The 23,136-nt window shown below is 41.5% G+C and overlaps 1 protein-coding gene across 3 annotated transcripts in view; it reads left to right on the top strand.

Moving 5' to 3' along the window:
* Window positions 1-23,136, top strand: part of LOC138664249 (alpha-N-acetylgalactosaminide alpha-2,6-sialyltransferase 2-like) — a 65,865-nt gene that overhangs the window by 32,140 nt on the left and 10,589 nt on the right. For all 3 annotated transcript variants that reach the window (XM_069750775.1, XM_069750776.1, XM_069750777.1), the window contains exons 4-7: window positions 19-184; window positions 273-411; window positions 4,519-4,622; window positions 5,526-5,609. In XM_069750775.1, the coding sequence (XP_069606876.1) occupies window positions 19-184; window positions 273-411; window positions 4,519-4,622; window positions 5,526-5,609 (493 nt within the window). The remainder of the gene's footprint in view (window positions 1-18; window positions 185-272; window positions 412-4,518; window positions 4,623-5,525; window positions 5,610-23,136) is intronic.

The following is a 23,136-nucleotide window of genomic DNA, read 5'->3' as shown; positions in this document are numbered from 1 at the left end:
TTGTATATATTTCACCAGTAATTAATAAAACTCTGAATCTGCTGAACTCTACGGGTAATGCCTACATGTTTGACACTTGGCGAGAACAGTCACCTTGTATTCGATGCGCCGTGGTGGGCAATGGTGGCATTTTAAATGGATCCGGAATGGGACAAGAGATTGATTCCCACGACTATGTCTTCAGGTATGGTGTAGCTTCATGTGAAAATAATCCAACAAGGAGACCATAAATGATGCCTTTCTCATCTTCTAGTTATTGGCTAATCTTGCAGGATGAATGGCGCCATTACAAAAGGTTTTGAGAAGGACGTTGGCAACCGAACTTCATTTTTTTCTTTCTCTACAAATACATTGATGAACTCGTTATATGCATATGGCAAACATGGATTCAAGGCAGTTCCTAGAACACCGGTAAGATATGCACACGGGTTAGCATTGTTAGCTGTAGTTTGATAATAGGTATCTTAACAACACACTAAAAGAGTCACCCTAAGACTATGTGCCCACGATCCGGATGTAGCAGTGTTTTGAACGCAGCATATTTTCGCCGCTTCCAAAACGCAGGCAAATCTGCATGCCATTCAATGAACCATGCACATTTACAGCATTCAATACATTCTATTGCTTAAATTTCTGTTGCAGAGACTACCAGAGGAATTGACATGCTGTGGTCCTGAAAGATGCACCAGATGTCAGTGTCCACAGGTGTCTGCAGGCGCACATGCACTCATGAAGAGGCCAACTCTGTTACATCTGGAGTGCGTGGCTGAGCAGTGGAATGATGTGATTGTGAATCCAGGAGACACTAAGCTCAGCCTGAGAAATCTGGTCACATTTTGACGTCAGAGCTTGGCACTGTAGTTGAGTTCTCAGGCTCAGCTCAGTGTCTCCTGGATTTATGGCTGAGAGGTTGCATCATTCCACTGCTCAACAATGAAATCCAGATGGAGCTGAGTTGGCCTCTTCGTGGGACAAAATAGATTGTTGTCAGACAGGTGAGGAATACGTTGTTTTATTATTTTTAATTTTGCGGTAATAAATGGGTAAAAGAGGGTGGGCAGTATTTATTTCAAATAAAGGATTTTTTTAATGTGTGTGTCTTTTTTTAATTTTCTCCAATGGGGTTAGTAATGGGGGTGTCTTATAGACGCCTCTGCATTACTAACCCTTGGACTTGATGTCAGCTGACATTACAAAGCTGACATCAACCCCACAAATATTATCCCACTTGCCACAGCACCAGGGCAAGTGAAAAAAGGGAGCCCAGTGGCCGGCGCTCATAGCAAGTGAGCATTTCTACTACTCAGAGCAGGGCTGGAGCCCTGCTGTGTGTGTAGTACAAGCGATCAGAAGATCACAGCTTCCAGTCTCCCATGGAGACTATTAAAGCTAGTAGAAAGTTAAAAAAAGTTTTTTAAAAATTATTAAAAAAATATAAATGTTTAAATCTCCCCCCTTTTACCCCATTCAAAGTAAAACAATAAAAAAGAATACACGTATTTGTTATCGCCGCGTTCAGAATCATCTGATCTATCAATATTAAAAAAAAAAAATTCAATCTGTAAACGGTGTAACAAAAAAAAAATCATATTGCCAGAATTACGGGGGTTTTTTGGTCACCGCAACATTTCATTAAAATACAATAACGGGAGATCAAAATATCTTATCTACACCAAAATGGTATCAATAAAAACATAATCTCGGCACACAAAAAATAAGCCTTCACCCAGCCCCAGGTCATGAAAAATCTCGACTTTTTTTTTTACGAACTTTGAATTTGTTTTTCACCTCTTAACTAAAAATGAACCTAGACATGTTTATTATCTATATCTACGATCTCGTAATGACCTGGAGATTCATAATGGCAGGTCAGGTTTAGCATTTAGTGAATGTCAGGAAGACCACTTTTCAGTTCCAGTTCAGTTTATCAACTTGCATTTGCAACTCTCTGGTGCCCCACTTACCCTCAGGTCATTCAGGGTACTACACCTAGGATAAGTCGTCATCGGAGAGGCTGCCCTGTCACGTACTGTTATCGGGGCACTCTGCAGTGATGACGGTATATATCCCCAGTCCCAGGCTGGGAGTACATATATTATCCTCCGGTCTGTCACTGCCAGGATCCCTTAATAACACCAAAACGCTATGCTGCCACCAGTTCCTCTTTAGATATAAGCTGGTCCGTTACCAGGTCGAAATTGGGTCAGAAACCAACCCCAGGTAGCGTGAATTTGGCCGGAGTACGTGTCGGTTCGATCATAGAGCAAAAAGAATGAAGCTAGCAAATTTATACGTTTACCCTAGAAAAAATAGGCAGTGTTTACAAAAGTTACAAAAGATATTACAAATGAGACAAAATACAAATATGTGCAAACAGTTATAAAAATAAAAGGAATAAAAATGAGAAACTTACTAATTCTCAGTTACAGGTATTATGTGTCGATAAATGGGTGGAGTGTTCCCAAACGAGTGATTCAGTACCCTAGCATGGTGTTCTTAGCTGGTTCTCTGGCTCTGAATGCGTCCCAAAATGGACATTCTTGTTTTATGGTTCGGCCATAAACTTAGGGACTCCCACTTTGGCTGACCTCACATGAGGGCTGTTTCCTTGGAGATACACCTATTTTGAAAGTTATTGAAAACTCCTTTTTTCCATATCTTTGGTCCAGAAGCTCACAGGCCAACGATATTGGCAATATTTTTACCCCTGTGATTTTATCGTTCTTTAGAGTCCAAACATGGTATGTCTGTGATTTACTGGTGATTGTATCAGAAAACTCGGCACTCAACTTAATGTGATCAAGGAAAAATTTTAATGTTGTCTACAATGTAGTAACAAAAAAATGTTTTGGTCACTATTGGACCTTCATCAGTAACCGTTCACTTGTATAGGTAATGTCCTGTGGACACAAGTAGCCTGTGGCAAGTTGCACTAAAATACTGTACCAAGTACATAAGGATCAGGTTATAGTTAGTAGTTGGTTGTAGTGTTCCAACCCCTTGAGTGGTATAAATGCGGATCTTGGATCCTATAGGGAATGTGTGGCCCTGGCGCGGCATCCACCGGTGGTCATTGCTCATGTTAAAGGGTTGATTGTGACTTGTAGGATCGCTACTTCCAACAGGTGGCGCTATAGAGTTCAAGTCCTCTTTTTCTCTGAAGAGGCAATTTGCATATTAAATTTCCCAGAGGACCATTGCACGGCGACTAAGCCTCCTTACCTTCACAAGCCAGAGCTGGTATGTCACTCTCCACAAGAAGTAACCTTACCGCTTATTTGAAATAAACACTCACCACCCTCTTTTACCCATTTATTACTGTAAGATTAAAAATAATAAAATACTATATTCTTCACTTGTCCGATGACAATCCATTTGTTCCATGAAGAGGCCAACTCAGGTACATCTTGATTGAATGGCTGAGTGGTGGCATGATGCGACCATTCAGCCATGATGCGACCATTCAGCCATGATTCCAGCAGACACTGAGCATTTTTTTATTTTGTTTATTTGTTGCACAGCTGCCAACGGACGAATACTCTCATTATTGTACGTCTGATCTCGCTGCCATCAGCGAGACCAGGCGTAGAATGATGTGAGTAGTACTTTCATCAGTCAGAGCTTGTGACCATCGGTAACCTTTTTACTGCCTGTCACAGCTGATGACTCACATGCTGTCATCTGTATGACAGTGAGGGAACCGCAGTGCTCTGACCGGCGGTAAACTTACCGCCGATCAGAGATGGTGTTTCTCGCACTGTCACACAGATGACAGCATGGGAAATGCTGAATGTTTGGGCTGCCAAACCCAAACAGTAACATGGACTTCAGGGAGAAGTCCTTGTTCGGGTTCTGTGCACGGACACTAGGTGTTCGGTACGGACCTCAAACTTTACTATTTGAGCTCGCCCTCCCTAGTTCCCTCATGCAAACCACATTATATAATTAACTATACTAGACGACTTTGCTCTGCCCACTAGGATTTCTGTGATCCCTGTGATTAATGTGATCCCTATTGAAATACTTATTTTGTAGCATATTTTACTGTGTGTGGTATACCGTCCATGAGAAAAGGGGAGAACTTTGTCTCAGATGGTGTCCAACTGTGACGAAAGGAGCATATGATATTAAAATAGGCATGGGGAACCACTAATGGAGTAGTACTAGTAAAGTATTGTAAGCAGGGGTGGAACCTTAGGTTATGCAGAAGTTGCAGTAACAGCCGACCAAGCTATCACAATCAGACACATTTGTGGGGACAATACTTCAAGTTATACCTCTAAATGTTACTATGGGCCCCACTTGTGTGCATAACCAGAAGTGGTATAGCGTGTGTTGCCAGGATATTCAAAGACTTATGTCTGAAAATTCTGATCACAGAATGAGGGCTTGTCATATGGACCCATCTGTCCACTCTCATCACTAATTTGGAGAGAGTGTCACTTGAGTTCTCCGTGGAGCCACTCAGTAAATATTGTGGTTTACTTGTCATTCAACTATAAACCTTATTATCCACAGGAAACACGCTATGTCGTTTTACCAGATCACAACAGAGACTATTTAATAGTGTTAGGAGCTCTCACCAACAGCATCATCGATAAAGGAAGAGACAAAGGAAGAGAGTAAGTACAGTAATTTTAATAATGTACAACTGGATTTCCTGTAAGTGGAGCAGACATTTTAAATGCTTCACATTACTTATCCCTAATTTCAGTCTGTGTTATACTCCAGAGTTGCATTCATTCACAACTGTGGAGTCTTCAGAGCTGAAATCTTCCCAGGCATGTCACCCTATTCTAGTGACCATTTAGGAAAATCTAACCTTTCAATTACAACATTTTAGCTCAGACAAGAGGTTAGATGTTGAGTTTTGGTGCAGTCTGGTAACAACCTTGCTGATTGTTTCTAATAAAGAATCTGAAAATGACACCAATATCAATGCCAAACCACAGACATAGAAAGAAATTGAGCCCAGATGCCCCAGTATAGTATTCCCTGCACTGTCTATACAGCTCAATGTAGAAGTGGCCATGTTTGATTCTTTTCTGTGGCTCATTGGTTAGCACGTTACTCTGCCCTGGGTTCAAGTCCCACCAAGGAGTTTGTGTGGGTTTCTCCCACAGTAGGACACACCGATAGTGAATTTAGATTGTGAGCCCCAATGAGGACAGTGCCGATGTCTGTAAAGTGCTGTGGAACTTCTTGTTGATTTTACCTCTCCATTTGACTATATTAATAGTGGAACTATCAGGATTTGGTAAAAGGGGGTCATCATTCTCCCGAGAGGTAAAATCCTGCAGGAGGAGCCTAATATCAAGTAAGAAATTAGAAAAAATTGTAGTGACAGGGGGCCAAGGTGCAAACCACCTAAATGTAATTAAACCTCACTAAAAGATGTTTTTTTTATTACTGTAGTTATTTATTAAAAATGAAGAAACAACAGAAAAGATAAAAATAGAGGGATTTTCTCCCATCATGCATTTATTATAACCATAGTTTAACCCCCTTCTTTTTTATGTCTATAGCCCTGCCAAATATTTTGGGACGAACCTGACAACAGAACATTTTAAGATCCTGCACCCTGACTTTATGCGTTACTTAAGAAACAGGTGGGTTCTTTACCTTCACTCACTATAAATACGTATATGCATAAATGTGAATATAAGTACAGGGGGGAAAAAGTATTTGATACTCTGCCGATTTTGCAAGTTTTCCTACATACAAAGAAAGGAAAGGTCTGTAATGTTTATCGCAGGTACACTTCTACTGTGAGAGACAAAATCTTTAAAAAAAACACATTGTATGATTTTTACATCATTAATTGCATTTTACTGCTTTAAATAAGTACCGTATATACTCGAGTATAAGCCGACCCGAGTATAAGCCAAGGCACCTAATTTTGCCATGGAAAACTGGGTAAGCTTATTGACTCGAGTATCAGCCTGGTATGCATGGTCTCCTCATCCTCCGTCCTCCCCATGTTGCATGCATGGCTCCTCCATCTTCCCCCTGTTGTATGCATGGCTCCTCAGTCTTACCCTTGTTGTATGCATGGCTCCTCTGTCCTCCCCCTGTTGTATGCATGGCTCCTCCATCTTCCCCCTGTTGTATGCATGGCTCCTCAGTCCTACCCTTGTTGTATGCATGGCTCCTCTGTCCTCCCCCTGTTGTATGCATGGCTCCTCCATCTTCCCCCTGTTGTATGCATGGCTCCTCCATCATCCCCCTGTTGTATGCATGGCTCCTCTGTCCTCCCCCTGTTGTATGCATGGCTCCTCCGTCCTACCCTTGTTGTATGCATGGCTCCTCTGTCCTCCCCCTGTTGTATGCATGGCTCCTCCATCTTCCCCCTGTTGTATGCATGGCTCCTCCTCCATCTTCCCCCTGTTGTATGCATGGCTCCTCCATCCTCCCCCCTGTTGTATGCATGGCTTCTCCATCCTCCCCCTGTTGTGTGCATGGCTCCTCCGTCCTCCCCTTGTTGTATGAATGGTTCCGCTCGGCTCCCCCTGTTCTCCTCACCCTGCTCGCGCTGTCACTGCACATCTCTACATCTCTCTGTTGTCCTGGGACTGACAGCTTCTTCCTGTGTTCAGTTGTCACGTGGCACCGCTCATTAAAGTAATGAATATGCGCTCCACGCCTATGGGAGTGGAGACGTGTCCATATTCATTACTTTAATGAGTGGTACCACGTGACCGCTGAACACAGGAAGAAGCTTCTGTTCCGGGACAACAGAGAGATGCAGGGAGGACTTGCAGCGATCACGTGAGGAGTGCGTGAGTATGATGTGACAGCCGCCGGCTCCTGCCGCTCCCCCTCACCCACCGACCTCTTGGGACAATGACTCGTGTATAAGCCGAGGGGGGGCGTTTTCAGCACAAAAAAAAGTGCTGAAAGTCTCAGCTTATACACGAGAATATACGGTGTTTGATACATAGAAAAACAGAACTTAATATTTGGTACAGAAACCTTGGTTTGCAATTACAGAGATCAGACGTTTCCTGTAGTTCTTGACCAAGTCTGCACACACTGCAGCAGGGATTTTGGCCCACACCTCTATACAGGTCTTCCCCAGATCTTTCAGGTTTCAGGGCTGTCTCTGGGCAACATTGAGTTTCAGCTCCCTCCAAAATGTTCTATTGGGTTGAGGTCTAGGCCACGCCAGGACCTTGAAATGCTTATTACAGAGCCACTGCTTAGTTGCCCTGTGTGTTTCAGGTTATTATTATGCTGGAAGACCCAGCCACAACCATCTTCAATGCTCTTACTGAGGGAAGGAGGTTGTTGGCCAAAATCTCACCATACATTACCCCATCCATCCTCCCTTCAATATTGTGCAGTTGTCCTATCCCCTTTGCAGAAAAGCACCCCCAAAGTATGCTGTTTCCTCGACCATGCTTCACAGTTGAGACGGTGTTCTTGTGGTTGTACTCATCCGTCTTCTTCCTGCAAACACAATGAGTGGAGCTGATACCAAAAGATTCTATTATGTTCTCCTCTGACCACATAACCTTCTCCCATGTCTCCTCTGGATCATCCAAATGGTCATTGGCGAACTTCAAATGGGCCTGGACATGTGCTGGCGTGAACAGGGGGACCTTGAGTACCCTGCAGGATTTTAATCCACAAAAGCGTAGTGTGTTACTAATGGTAATGTTTGACACTGTAGTCTCAGCTCTCTTCAGGTCATTGGCCAGGTCCTCACATGTAGCTCTGGGCTGATTCCTGATCTTTCTCAGAATCATCCTTACCCCACAAGGCGAGATCTTGCATGGAGCCCCAGACCGAGCAAAGTTGACAGTCATCTTGTGCTTCTTCCATTTTCTAATAATTGTGCCAACAGTTCTTGCCTTCTCACCAAGCTTCTTTTTTATTGTCTTGTAGCCCATCCCAGCCTTGTGCAGGTCTATAATTTTGTCCCTGGTGTCCTTAGATAGTTCTTTGGTTTTGGCCATGGTGGAGAGGTTAGAGTGTGATTAATTTAGTGTGTGGACAAGTGTCCTTTATACAGATAACAAGTTCAAATAGGTACAGTTAATACAGGTAATGAGTGCAGAGTAGGAGGTCTTCTTAATGAAAAATTAACAGTTCTGTGAGAGACAGATTTCTTGCTGGTTGGTATGTGATGAAATACTTAATTTAAGTTGAATTTTGTTACATGGCATATTTAAAAATCATACAATGTGATTTATATACATACATATATACATACAGTGGGTACGGAAAGTATTCAGGCCCATTTAAATTTTTCACTTTTTGTTTCATTGCAGCCATTTGGTAAATTTAAAAAAGTTCATTTTTTTCACATTAATGTACACTCTGCACCCCATCTTGACTGAAAAAAACAGAAATTTAGAAATTTTTGCAAATTTATTAATAAAGAATAACAGAAATATCACATGGTCATAAGTATTCAGACCCTTTGCTCAGACACCCATATTTAAGTCACATGCTGTCCATTTCCTTGTGATCCTCCTTGTAATGGTTCTACTCCTTCATTGGAGTCCAGCTGTGTTTAATTAAACTGATAGGACTTGATTTGGAAAGGTACACACCTGTCTATATAAGACCTCACAGCTCACAGTGCATGTTAGACCAAATGAGAATCATGAGGTCAAAAGAACTGGCCATGAAGCTCAGAGACAGAATTGTGGCAAGGCGCAGATCTGGCCAAGGTTACAACAGTATTTCTGCAGTATTCAAGGTTCCTAAGAGCACAGTGGCCTCCATAATCCTTAAATGGAAGAAGTTTGGGACCACCAGAAGTCTTCCTAGACCTGGCCGTCCAGCCAAACTGAGCCGTCGTGGGAGAAGAGCTTTGTTGAGAGAGGTAAATAAGAACCCCAAGACCACTGTGGCTGAGCTCCAGAGGTGCAGTAGGGAGATGGGAGAAAGTTCCACAAAGTCAACTATCACTGCAGCCCTCCAGCAGTCGAGCATTTATGGCCCGATGGAAGCCTCTCCTCATTGCAAGACATATGAAAGCCCGCATAGAGTTTGGTAAAAACACATGAAGGACTCCCAGACTATGAGAAATAAGATTCTCTGTTATGATGAGATGAAGATAGACCTTTTTGGTGATAATTCTAAACTGTATGTGTGGAGAAAACCAGGCACTGCTAGTCACCTGCCCAATACAATCCCAACAGTGAAACAGGGTGGTGGCAGCATCATGCTACGGGGGTGTTTTTCAGCTGCAGGGACAGGACGACTGGTTGTCATTGAAGGAAACATGAATGCTGCCAAGTACAGAGATATTCTGGATGAAAACCTCTTCCAGAGTGCTCTGAACCTCAGACTTGGCTGAAGGATCACCTTCCAACAAGACAATGACCCTAAGCACACAGATGAAATAACAAATGAGTGGCTTCAGAACAACTGTGACCATTCTTGACTGGCCCAGCTAGAGCCCTGACCTAAACCCAATTGATCATATCTGGAGAGACCTGAAATTGGCTGTCCACCAAATTTGCCATCCAACCCGACGGAACTGGAGAGAATCAGCAAGGAAGAATGAAAGATGATCCCCAAATCCAGGTGTGAAAAACTTGTTGCATCATTCCCAAGAAGACTCGTGGCTGTACTAGCTCAAAAGGTGCTTCTGCTCAATACTGAGCAAAGGGTCTGAATACTTATGTCCATGTGATATTTCAGTTTTGCTTTTTTAATAAATTTGCAAAAATTACTACATTTCTGTTTTTTTCAGTCAAGATGGGGTGCCGAGAGTACATTAATGAGAAAAAATTAACTTTTTTAAATTTTACCAAATGGCTGCAATAAAACAAAGAGTGAAAAATGTAAAGGGGTCTGAATACTTTCCGTACCCACTGTACACACATTATATACAGTGGGGCAAAAAAGTATTTAGTCAGTCAGCAATAGTGCAAGTTCCACCACTCAAAAAGATGAGAGGCGTCTGTAATTTACATCATAGGTAGACCTCAACTATGGGAGACAAACTGAGAAAAAAAAATCCAGAAAATCACATTGTCTGTTTTTTTAACATTTTATTTGCATATTATGGTGGAAAATAAGTATTTGGTCAAAAACAAACAATCAAGATTTCTGGCTCTCACAGACCTGTAACTTCTTTAAGAGTCTCCTCTTTCCTCCACTCATTACCTGTAGTAATGGCACCTGTTTAAACTTGTTATCAGTATAAAAAGACACCTGTGCACACCCTCAAACAGTCTGACTCCAAACTCCACTATGGTGAAGACCAAAGAGCGGTCAAAGGACACCAGAAACAAAATTGTAGCCCTGCACCAGGCTGGGAAGACTGAATCTGCAATAGCCAACCAGCTTGGAGTGAAGAAATCAACAGTGGGAGCAATAATTAGAAAATGGAAGACATACAAGACCACTGATAATCTCCCTCGATCTGGGGCTCCACGCAAAATCCCACCCCGTGGGGTCAGAATGATCACAAGAACGGTGAGCAAAAATCCCAGAACCACGCGGGGGGACCTAGTGAATGAACTGCAGAGAGCTGGGACCAATGTAACAAGGCCTACCATAAGTAACACACTACGCCACCATGGACTCAGATTCTGCAGTGCCAGACGTGTCCCACTGCTTAAGCCAGTACATGTCCGGGCCCGTCTGAAGTTTGCTAGAGAGCATTTGGATGATCCAGAGGAGTTTTGGGAGAATGTTCTATGGTCTGATGAAACCAAACTGGAACTGTTTGGTAGAAACACAACTTGTCGTGTTTGGAGGAAAAAGAATACTGAGTTGCATCCATCAAACACCATACCTACTGTAAAGCATGGTGGTGGAAACATCATGCTTTGGGGCTGTTTCTCTGCAAAAGGGCCAGGACGACTGATCCGGGTACATGAAAGAATGAATGGGGTCATGTATCGTGAGATTTTGAGTGCAAACCTCCTTCCATCAGCAAGGGCATTGAAGATGAAACGTGGCTGGGTCTTTCAACATGACAATGATCCAAAGCACACCGCCAGGGCAATGAAGGAGTGGCTTCGTAAGAAGCATTTCAAGGTCCTGGAGTGGCCTAGCCAGTCTCCAGATCTCAACCCTATAGAAAACCTTTGGAGGGAGTTGAAAGTCCGTGTTGCCAAGCGAAAAGCCAAAAACATCACTGCTCTAGAGGAGATCTGCATGGAGGAATGGGCCAACATACCAACAACAGTATGTGGCAACCTTGTGAAGACTTACAGAAAACGTTTGACCTCTGTCATTGCCAACAAAGGATATATTACAAAGTATTGAGATGAAATTTTGTTTCTGACCAAATACTTATTTTTCACCATAATATGCAAATAAAATGTTAAAAAAACAGACAATGTGATTTTCTGGATTTTTTTTCTCAGTTTGTCTCCCATAGTTGAGGTCTACCTATGATGTAAATTACAGACGCCTCTCATCTTTTTAAGTGGTGGAACTTGCACTATTGCTGACTGACTAAATACTTTTTTGCCCCACTGTACATATACATAATGTAAATATTTCAGTATCTCTATTACTATACTGACCTATACAAGAAAGTGGCAAGATAATTTTTATAGCTAAATTAATGTCATAAACCCCCCACCCAAAAAAAAAGAAAAACAGCAAAAATTACGGTGATGTAGACAGAAAACTAAAAAAGTGAATGCTCTGGAAAAAAGGGAGGAAAAGACAAGTGAAACAATGAAAAATGGAAAAGAACTTGAGCTCTATCTACTATATAATTGTCTAAGTCTAAGGGTCACTTCCGTCTTTCTGTCTGTCTGTCCTTCTGTCTGTCACGGATATTCATTGGTCGCCGCCTCTGTCTGTCATGGAAATCCAAGTCTCTGCATTATTCCCAAGAAGACTTATGGCTGTACTATCTCAAAAAGATGCTTCTACTCAATACTGAGCAAAGGGTCTGAATACTTATGACCATGTGATATTTCAGTTTTTATTTTTTAATAAATTTGCAAAAAATTCTATATTTCTGGGTTTTTTTCAGTTAAGATGGGGTGCAGAGTGTACATTAATGACAAAAAATGAACTTTTTTGAATTTACCAAAGGGCTGCAATGAAACAAAGAGTGAAAAATTTAAAGGGGTATGAATATTTTCCGTACCCACTGTATATACGTGCACACAAACATACATACATATACAGTGCCCTAAGAAAGCTTTCATACCCCGTGAACTTTTCTTTATTTTTCACGATGCTTTCACAAAATCTAATGTATTTTATTTTGATTTTATATGATATACCAACACAAAGTAGTAAGTATTTCTGAAGTTTAAAAAAAAATCTCCATGGTTTTCTGTTAAAAAATATATCTGAAAATTTGGAAATGCATTTGTATTCAGTATTTTTGGCTATGTTAGAACTTTTTTGGGCTAAATGCAAAACATTATGTGTGGCTGAAAATTAACACTGTACATCCCCCTAAAACCACCATCCTCACTGTCAGACATGGCGGCAGCAGCTTCATGCTGTGGGGATGCTTTTCGTCAGCAGGGACAGGGAAGCTGGTCAGAGGTGATGGGAAGATGGATGAATGTACAGGTGCTTTTGACCAAATTAAAATATCATCAAAAAGTTAATTTATTTCAGTTCTTCAATACAAAAAGTGAAACTCATATTATATAGAGCCATTACAGAGTGATCTATTTCAAGTGTTTATTTCTGTTAATGTTGATGATTATGGCTTACATATAATATATAACTTTCACCTTTTGTATTGAAGAACTGAAATAAAATAACTTTTTGATGTTATTCTAATTTTGTGAGAAGCACCTGTAAACACAGAACAATCCAGGAGGAAAACTTGTTAGAGGCTGCAAAAGGCTTGAGACTGGGGAGTAGGATCACCTTCTAGCAGGACAACAACCTGAACCCCTTTCTGACCATTCTGCAACCCTTTTCTGCAATAATGGCTGATCAAAAGAACATATCTGCATCAAAATGGTATAATTAAAAACGTCAGCTCGGCACGCAAAAAATAAGCCCTCACTTGACCCCAGATCACCACTTAAATAAAAAATAACCTAAACATGTTTAGTGTCTATGAACTCGTAATGACCTGGAGAATCAAAATGGCAGGTTAGTTTTAGCATTTACTGAACCTAGCAAAAAAGCCAAACAAAAAACAAGTGTGGGATTGCACTTTTTTGCAATTTCACCACACTTGGAATTTTTTTCCTGTTTTCTAGTACATGACATGCTAAAACCAATGATGGTTTTCAAAAGTACAGCTCGTCACACAAAAAATAAGCCTTCACATGGCCATATTGACGGAAAAATAAAAAAGTTATGGCTCTGGGAAGGAGGGGATCGAAAAACGAAAAAACAAAAATACCCTGGGTCATGAAGGGGTTAAACATATTGCCAGAGCTACAATGGATGGTTTAGATCAAATCATTTTCATATGTGTGAATGGCCTAGTCACAGTCCAGACCTGAATCCCATTGAGAATCTGTGGCAAGACTTGAAAATTGCAGTTCACAAACACATCCATCCAACCTCAAGTTAGTTTGCAAAGAAGAATAGGGAAATATTTCAGCCATTAAATAAGGAAAACTTGTAGAGACAGACCCCAAAAAAACTTGCAGCAGTAATGTCAGCAAAAGGTGGTCCTACAAAGTATTGACTCAGGGAAGCTGAATACAAATGCACATCACTATTTTCAGATTTATATTTTTTAAATATTTAGAAAACCATGTATAATTTCCTTTAGATTTCACAAATACCTGCTACTTTGTGTTTGTATATCACACAAAATCCAAATAATATACTGTGCAGACACAGGGTCAGTGGGTGCTCTAGTCCACTAGCCGAAAACTGCTCTCCTTTTACCGTGCCCCTAATACTACTCAGACAACACAGGGTGAGGGTAAAACAGCATGGCCACAGTTTATTGAACCACAAAACAGGCAAATAGCACATAGAACAGTCCCAACACAATATCCAAGATGGTGCAAATTTACAGAGTCTCACCTTTCCTCTGACTCATAAGAGCAGCTCTGATTCAGAGTTTACAGGGCCGACTACCCCACCTGTGGCACACACAGAGAGGAGGTAAAGATGACAATTCAATGAGGTGCAACGCCAGATGACCGGAAGGTCACATCCTGGCTTCTCCGAACATTTTCATGGAGCCAGGTGACCAGTGGGTCCCAATCCTGGCTTTCACAAACATATCCATGGGGCTCAGGTGACCGGTGGTTCCAAATTCTGACTACTCCAAATGTATCCATGGGTTCAGTGATGGTTAATGGAGCAGATCTGTATTTTTCCAGTCTAGACCGTGGCCACCAAAGCTGGCATCCTCTAGAATGACAAATCTGTGTCCCTCGTGATGGAGCCATGATGTCTTGACTGCTGTCTTGTGAAGAGTCTCTGGTTCTTTTGGTCTCTTGGCTGTCTGGATGACTGTATGTATATATGGTTATAATCTCACAGAGGCATATATCCCCTTTTTATAGTCAAGCACTGTTCATCAAGCCATCATGCACAGGTAAAGGGGAAGAATGGTGATGAGATCAACTTGCATTGCTTAATTATTTAATCTATTTGCATAGTTTTTCCTCCTCTGTTTTGCAAGTCAACAAACTAACTGGCATGGACAATGTGTGATCAACATATCAGCAAACATAATGGTTCAATTATCCTACGTCTCTGTCATCCAGGATAACTGCACTATATGTTCCAACAAATATCAACTTAAAGATCAATATTATAGGTTTATACAAACAAAAGTATATGTTTTCTTGACCAACCAAAGAACAACACATAAATTCAGAAGTCAACATATAGATAACAGTTTATTCCTCCTGGCTTACTGAAAATAATCTGTAAATTAAGATAAAATGCTGTGTCATCACATATACATTTAAGTTTGTAGGTGTAACATGAAAAAAAAATGTGGAAAAGTTCAAGTCCAACCGTGCCATAGTCTCTGTCTTTAGCTTGTCGTATTACTTATCATCCTGCAAGTCAAGATCGTAGTATGCTTTCTGCGGTTCCCCAGTAAGGTATGGCGCTAGGACCTCAGCCCATTGCTCTGGGGACAGTTTCTCCCTGTCTGTCACTCCCATAAATACAGTCAGTAAAGCCTCAACATTGTCCTCTAGAGTCAACCTCTGTAAGGCCTCCAATACTGTTCACCTCACTTGGATGATACCTTCACTTTGGCTGGCAGGTCATGCCATCTCCCTGGCCTGGACAGTTTCTGCTAAGAGAGCTATCTCCTGCTGCAACTTTAACTCCTGCTGCTGCTGTTGAATCTGCTGGATAAGAAGTTTTAGTCTTTTGTTGTTTCTGCTTCTGCGGCAACTGCGGATTGGCCCTGACCAGTTGCTTAACAAGCTCCTCCATGCTTTCTAACTGTGTTCACAATGTTAATCAGGACATTCAATCTTTACCCTGCAATCGCCTGTGTTACTTCATGCCCGTATTCTCCACCAATTGCAGGGATTCAGTAGGCATTAGGCAGGGTTCACACAGGCACTAGAGTCTTGTGTCAAAACAATGTAATGTTTATTTCTACTGGATGTCCAGTAGCAAAACAAAACCATAAGCACAAAATCCCTAGCCTTGACAAGGTGCTATCAAATCAAGATAGAAAACACAAAAAAGAACAGTAAAACCAAAAACACTCTGTTGCAAAAAAAATCACAGTGGACAGCAAGTGCTAGTAAAAAGATGGAAAAAACAGGGTATTTGGTTGATACCTTTTTTGCAAAAAATGTATATTAAGCCGCTCTACCAAACATCAAGGTATACCCATATCAGAGCAGTCCTAACTAATGTATGTTATCCCTATCTGATGTATTTAAAACCTGGTCATAATTGTTTTCTTGTGTCCACAAGATTGGGGAGGCCTCCACCCCTCTTTTATTGAGCTGTGCGCACAGAAGCCGTTCTGTCCAGCGTGTCCACATGGACATTCCTTTTCTGAATCCTGCTCATACAGGTGTTGTACATATGACCAGGTTTTAAATACATCAGATAGGGATTACATACATTAGGTAGGACTGCTTTGATATGGGTATACCTTGACATTTGGTAGAACGGCTTAATAAACATTTTTTGCAAAAAACGTATCAACCAAATACCCTGTTTTTTCCATCTTTTTACTAGCACTTGCTGTCCACTGTGATTTTTTTGCAACAGAGTGTTTTTGGTTTTACTGTGCTTTTTTGTGTTTTCAAGTCTCTTGGTGGTGTGAACATGTCTCTATGGGCTTGTGCACTATGGGCACAGCTCATGTGTTCTGGTATTACAAATCAAGATAGACCCTGGCAACTCGCACATGGCTGAGCTAGTCCCAGTTCGGTCAAACACAACAGTTATTGTCCACAGCAACGACTGATACTTGCTGTCTGGTGCATATGGCCTGTTCAGTCTCTTCTCAGAGAGAGATTCTGACTTGTCTCTCTAACTCTTATCCAATCCACTCTGGTAGGTCTCCCCCAGCTGTTTGACTAAGGTAATCACCTAGCCTGGTTATATGCAGAGACAGCTAGGTTCACCTAATCAAAGCCTGTGAACTATGATTTGACCCTAACCTACCTGCTATATAAATAAATAAATATATATATATACAGTTAGGGCCAGAAATATTTGGACAGTGACACAAGTTTTGTTATTTTAGCTGTTTACAAAAACATGTTCAGAAATACAATTAAATATATAATATGGGCTGAAAGTGCACACTCCCAGCTGCAATATGATAGTTTCCACATCCAAATCGGAGAAAGGGTTTAGGAATCATAGCTCTGTAATGCATAGCGTCCTCTTTTTCAAGGGACCAAAAGTAATTGGACAATGGACTCTAAGGGCTGCAATTAACTCTGAAGGCATCTCCCTCGTTAACCTGTAATCAATGAAGTAGTTAAAATGTCAGGGGTGGATTCCAGGTGTGTGGTTTTGCATTTGGAAGCTGTTGCTGTGAGCAGACAACATGCGGTCAAAGGAACTCTCAATTGAGGTGAAGCAGAACATCCTGAGGCTGAAAAAAAAGAAAAAATCCATCAGAGAGATAGCAGACATGCTTGGAGTAGCAAAATCAACAGTTGGGTACATTCTGAGAAAAAAGGAATTGACTGGTGAGCTTGGGAACTCAAAAAGGCCTGGGCGTCCACGGATGACAACAGTGGTGGATGATCGCCGCATACTTAATTTGGTGAAGAAGAACCCGTTCACAACATCAACTGAAGTCCAGAACACTCTCAGTGAAGTAGGTGTATCTGTCTCTAAGTCAACAGTAAAAAGAAGACTCCATGACAGTAAATACAAAGGGTTCACATCTAGATGCAAACCATTCATCAATACCAAAAATAGACAGGCCAGAGTTAAATTTGCAGAAAAACACCTCAAGAAGCCAGCTCAGTTCTGGAAAAGTATTCTATGGACAGATGAGACAAAGATCAACCTGTACCAGAATGATGGGAAGAAAAAAGTTTGGAGAAGAAAGGGAACGGCACATGATCCAAGGCACACCACATCCTCTGTAAAACATGGTGGAGGCAACGTGATGGCATGGGCATGCATGGCTTTCAATGGCACTGGGTCACTTGTGTTTATTGATGACATAAGAGCAGACAAGAGTAGCCGGATTAATTCTGAAGTGTACTGGGATATACTTTCAGCCCAGATTCAGCCAAATGCTGCAAAGTTGATTGGACGGCGCTTCATTGTACAGATGGACAATGACCCCAAGCATACATCCAAAGCTACCCAGGAGTTCATGAGTGCCAAAAAGTGGAACATTCTGCAATGGCCAAGTCAATCTCCAGATCTAAACCCAATTGAGCATGCATTTCACTTGCTCAAATCCAGACTTAAGACGGAAAGACCCACAAACAAGCAAGACCTGGAGGCTGCGGCTGTAAAGGCCTGGCAAAGCATTAAGAAGGAGGAAACCCAGCGTTTGGTGATGTCCATGGGTTCCAGACTTAAGGCAGTGATTGCCTCCAAAGGATTTGCAACAAAATATTGAAAATAAAAATATTTTGTTTGGGTTATGTTTATTTGTCCAATTACTTTTGACCTCCTAAAATGTGGAGTGTTTGTAAAGAAATGTGTACAATTCCTACATTTTCTATCAGATATTTTTGTTCAACCCTTCAAATTAAACGTTACAATCTGCACTTGAATTCTGTTGTAGAGGTTTCATTTCAAATCCAATGTGGTGGCAGGCAGAGCCCAACTCGCGAAAATTGTGTCACTGTCCAAATATTTCTGGCCCTAACTGTATATTACACCAACAGACACAGACAGAAGAGGGACCCTCTACAAGTGCAATACATGGGCCCTTTGAAGTCCAATTACTTATCAAAATGAAAAATTACACCTGCCTTAGATGTGGAAATTGGTGCCCCTACACCTTGGGCCCCTGTGCGGTTGCACAGTTTGCACCAATGATATGCACAAACTTTTAGCAATAAACTAAAGACGCAGGAACAACGCAGATAGCACAGCATCGCTAATAAAATAAGTGGATTTTCCATATTTAGCCACAAAAAGTCACTTTTACTGACTACTGCATTCTTAGAATGATTCACCTTTTCATAGCAAGCATTTTTAGTATTTACTGTAGTAGCTATTCTGACTCTTCAAGGCAGTATGAGTCTCTAAATCCTTAGCCATCAATCCCTTAGATAACTGTATGATTGTTGTACTCACATGCCAGGCGTCCTCAGATAGTGCCAACTCAGCTAGCAGTGACTTGTAATAAGAGTCCAGGAGAAACAAAGTTGACATTCTCTGAAATCTTGTATTAAGCACAATGCAGCAGGTGGAAAGTGTAATCCCAAACAGAGAAGCATACATGTGCATCCAAAGATGGCTACAGCAAACTGATAATGAAGAAGGGAGGAGCAAGGGCTAACATGATCAACTACAGGAGAGACAAAAGGACACACTTCAGAAGGCAAGCTGTTGTGAATTCTGTTGTCGAACTCCCTCCTGTGGTCGTGAATGGTACTTCGGCGAGTTCTGTCTATGGGCTCCCTCTGGTGGCTATGAGTGAAGCTGCTGCTTCTGAGGTTCCTTACACAGGTGACGTGGTTTGTCCTTTGGTTGGCTGCTCTATTTAACTTCTCTCAGATCGTTACTCCATGCCAGCGGTCAATGTTTTTACATTGGTTCAGTTCGCTCCTGGATCTCTCTGGTGACCTGCCTTCTCCTGCAGAAGCTAAGTTCCTGATAGTCATTATTTGTTCACTGTTTTCTTGTCCAGCTGGTTATCATGATTTTGTCTTGCTAGCTGGAAGCTCTGGGATGCAGAGTGGCCCCTCCGCACCGTGAGTCGGTGCGGAGGTCTTTTTTGCACACTCTGCGTGGTCTTTTGTAGGTTTTTGTGCTGATCGCAAAGTTACCTTTCCTATCCTCTGTCTATTTATTAAGTCTGGCCTCCCTTTGCTGAAACCGGTTTCATTTTTGCGTTTGTGACTTTCATCTTTACTCACAGTCAATATATGTGGGGGGCTTCCTTTACCTTTGGGGAATTTCTCTGAGGCAAGGTAGGCTTTATTTTCTATCTCTAGGGCTAGATAGTTCTTAGGCTGTGACGAGGCGCCTAGGTCTGGTCAGGAGCGCTCCACGGCTATTTTTAGTGTGTGTGATAGGATTAGGGCTTGCAGTCAGCAGCACTCCCACATCCCAGAGCTCGTCTTGTATGAGGTTTAACTATCAGGTCATTCCTGGTGCTCCTAACCACCAGGTCATAACAGCAAGCTTCCCTCTAGCAACAGCAGAATTAAATGCATAACACAGAAAATATACAAGTTGTTCCCATTCATGGGACACAACAGTAGTGTCCCTCTGACTGATATGACATGCTGCAGACATAATGAATAGCCAGACAACGGCATCCGACAGCATTCCTAAGGTATGTTAGCCCATTCCTCATGGGTAATGGTCTATATGTCATTAATATTCTTGTGCTGTCAAGAGGGTGGTACAAAAAGTTAAGAAAAAAAATCAAAGCCTTACACTAATAAGGAAAAGGCTACAAAATCGAATGCAGTGAATGTTCCCAGAGACACAGTTGGAAGTAGAGCTCACAAGTTATAGCAGCACAAGTTGCACTACCTGGACATGCCACGAACAGGAAGCTGTAACCGATTTCCACCAGATTCCCGAGGAGGCTGCTGGTCAAAAACCCTCAAGAGTGAAAAAGGGCTACAGCTAGATTTGGCAAATAAAACATTGTCCAACGAACATTGATCCCATGCATTCCTTAGAGTCCACTAAGCTTTGGTTTCAGAAGTAGTCCTGGAAGATTCTGGAGCCATCATTACAGTCACCTGACAGAAAATGTTTGTTGGGATCTGAAGAATGCATTTGCAGAAAACCCATGGGGAAAGGGCTAAGATTCCTCAGAAAAGCAGCCAGGTAGCTAGTGTCTGACTATGCATCATTGTTGCAGCAGGTTAGAACAGCCACAGAAGCTCTACTGAGTACTAAAGATGCTGCAATTCATAAGTTGTTTTTTAGGTCACTTTCCTTTTTTTGTATTGTGGTATTAGTTGCCGGTTTTTTTACGTCAAGTTTTTCAAAATGGTGCTCTTGATTTGGTGAAAAGTCAAAAATTGTCTTTTTTCTTGTCTTGAACTCATTTTGTGACTTTTTGGTGTAAAATGTCATACGCTGTGCAAAATGGTGTGAAACTTATTCTGAAATCTTACATAAAAAACACCAGGGGAGAGACTGGAGTGGAGTTGCACCAAATTTTGAAACTTTTTAAAAAGTTGTAATTGCTGAATCAGGCAAAACCATCTAGAATAATCAAAATTTGCCCTTAAAGCAGAAAAAAAGTGCAAATATAACAGCGAATTAAGTGTAAACAAAAAAAGGCGCAAAACGCACAAAACTAGACAAAAAACAAGTGCAAAGGCAATAATGAAATTGACTATTCTCTGTTCCTGTGGTTGGTACTGTTGTGGGGGCACAGTAGTTGTCAATGTTATAGGGACCCTGTTACAAGGGTACTGTGGGTGATATCATTAAAGAACAAAATTTTTGCGACTATTATGGGAATGGCACAGTTATGGGCAATGTGACTGGTATTACGGTGGCACAAAAATTGGCACTATTATTGGAGAATTTCTCCTTTAGGACACTGACTATTGAGTATGGGAAAGCGGTATCTGTAAATATGAGCATTTTTCAATGAGAGATTGATTTCTTCTCATATCTGGTTTTCTGTCTCTCTGTGTGCAGTGGTGTGTCCTATTTATCAGCTTTGAATGGTATCTACACAGCAGATTATTGACCTAAGTATTAGCCTGTAAGATAAAAGGACTGTTCCCATCCGCACCTGCTCTGCAGAAATACCTTCAAAAGAAATTTGAGGTAAAAGGGGTCTCATTGGAATAAGACTCTTAATATGAAAAGGACTATTAGAAGAGATTTTGACTTGCTCAGAGAACAAGTAGACAAAAATGGTGGCACAATGGCGGATAGGCTGAGATCTCCTTCGCCTAGTTAGGTGACATCACCAGGCTCAAACGGTATTGGAAAGGTAAAGCATGGAAAGTCCAGGCTCTCAGTAGTCATACCAATCTAAATATTAGACATTGCCATCAGGGAAAAATTTGCCAGGACTCAAATCTACCATGCAGACTCCGTTAGTATGGGAAGTAACTACCAAATTAATGTGAGGTCACTATCTTCCATACTAACAGGGCGGACTGGCCATTTGGCATTTCTGGCAAATGCCAGAAGCGCTGGTCTGGTTGTGGGCTGCCTTGTGTGCTACTTTGTTAACAGAATCAATGTTCTCAAGACACCCATACTGTTAACAGTTGTGACGGAGCACAAAGCCGGTCACTCCGTCACTTACCTCAGCATGCCGTGGGTATTAGAAATATTGGTCTTGTAGTAATTCTTCCTTTCCTCCATCCAGGGCAATATTAGTAATATAGCCCATCTAGTTATTGGGGACAGGGACACCATGGGCCTGTGTGATTTCAAATGCCAGGGCTGAATTTCATCCCCAGTCCGCACCTGCATACTAATATTTTATGAATGATTACCCCAGCTGTGCCATAAAGGGTTCTTGCACTTTGAGCTCTTCTGACAAGCGTTATGACTAATGAGCACAAGGTACTTAACAACATCAGTATATTCTTCACTACAAAATAAATAAAGACAAATTAGATCCTTCTCAGAAAGATGTCCGTCCCTCAACTGCCAAATATTGTTCCTGAGCAAACAGAACATTTCAGTTTGATAACTGGAACATGTATTGTACATTATATAGAAATGAGACATTCATAATATATTATGATTTATATCTTGGTTGAGAGAAGGCAATATTGTAGTAGCTATATTCTTCTATATACTGTGGGGAAAAAAGTATTTAGTCAGACACCAATTGTGCAAGTTCTCCCACTTAAAAAGATGAGAGAGGCCTGTAATAGGTAGACCACAACTATGAGAGTCAAAATGAGAAAAGAAATCCAGAAAATCACCTTGTCTGATTTTGCAAGATTTATTTTGCAAATTACGGTGGAAAATAAGTATTTGGTCACCTAAAAACATGCAAGATTTCTGGCTCTCACAGACCTGTAGCTTCTTCTTTAAGAGACTCCTCTGCTCTCCGCTAATTACCTGTAGTAATGGCACCTGTTGGAACTTGTTATCAGTATAAAAGACACTTGTCCTCAACCTCAAACAGTCACGCTCCAAACTCCAGTATGGTGAAGACCAAAGAGCTGTCGAAGGACACCAGAAACAAAATTGTAGCCCTGCACCAGGCTGGGAAGACAGAATCTGCAATAGTCAAGCAGCTTGGTGTGATGAAATCAACTGTGGGAGCAATAATAAGAAAATGGAAGACATACAAGACCATTGATAATGTCCCTCAATCTGGGGCTCCACGCAAGATCTCATCCCGTGGGGTCAAAATGATCACAAGAACGGTGAGAAAAAATCCCAGAACCACACGGGGGACCTAGTGAATGACCTGCATAGAGCTGGGATCACCATATCAAAGTCTACCATCAGTAACACACTATGCCGCCATGCATCAGATGCTGCAATGCCAGACGTGTCCCCCTGTTTAAGCCAGTACATGTCCGGGCCCATCTGAAGATTGCTAGAGAGCATTTGGATTATCCAAAAGAGTACTGGGAGAATGTCATATGGTCTGATGAAACCAAAGTAGAACTGTTTGGT

This window comes from Ranitomeya imitator, chromosome 2, assembly GCF_032444005.1.
Source record: "Ranitomeya imitator isolate aRanImi1 chromosome 2, aRanImi1.pri, whole genome shotgun sequence".
Taxonomy (NCBI): Eukaryota; Metazoa; Chordata; class Amphibia; order Anura; family Dendrobatidae; genus Ranitomeya; species Ranitomeya imitator.
Note: the sequence above shows the minus strand (reverse complement) of the source record. Positions and strands in the feature narration are given on the sequence as shown.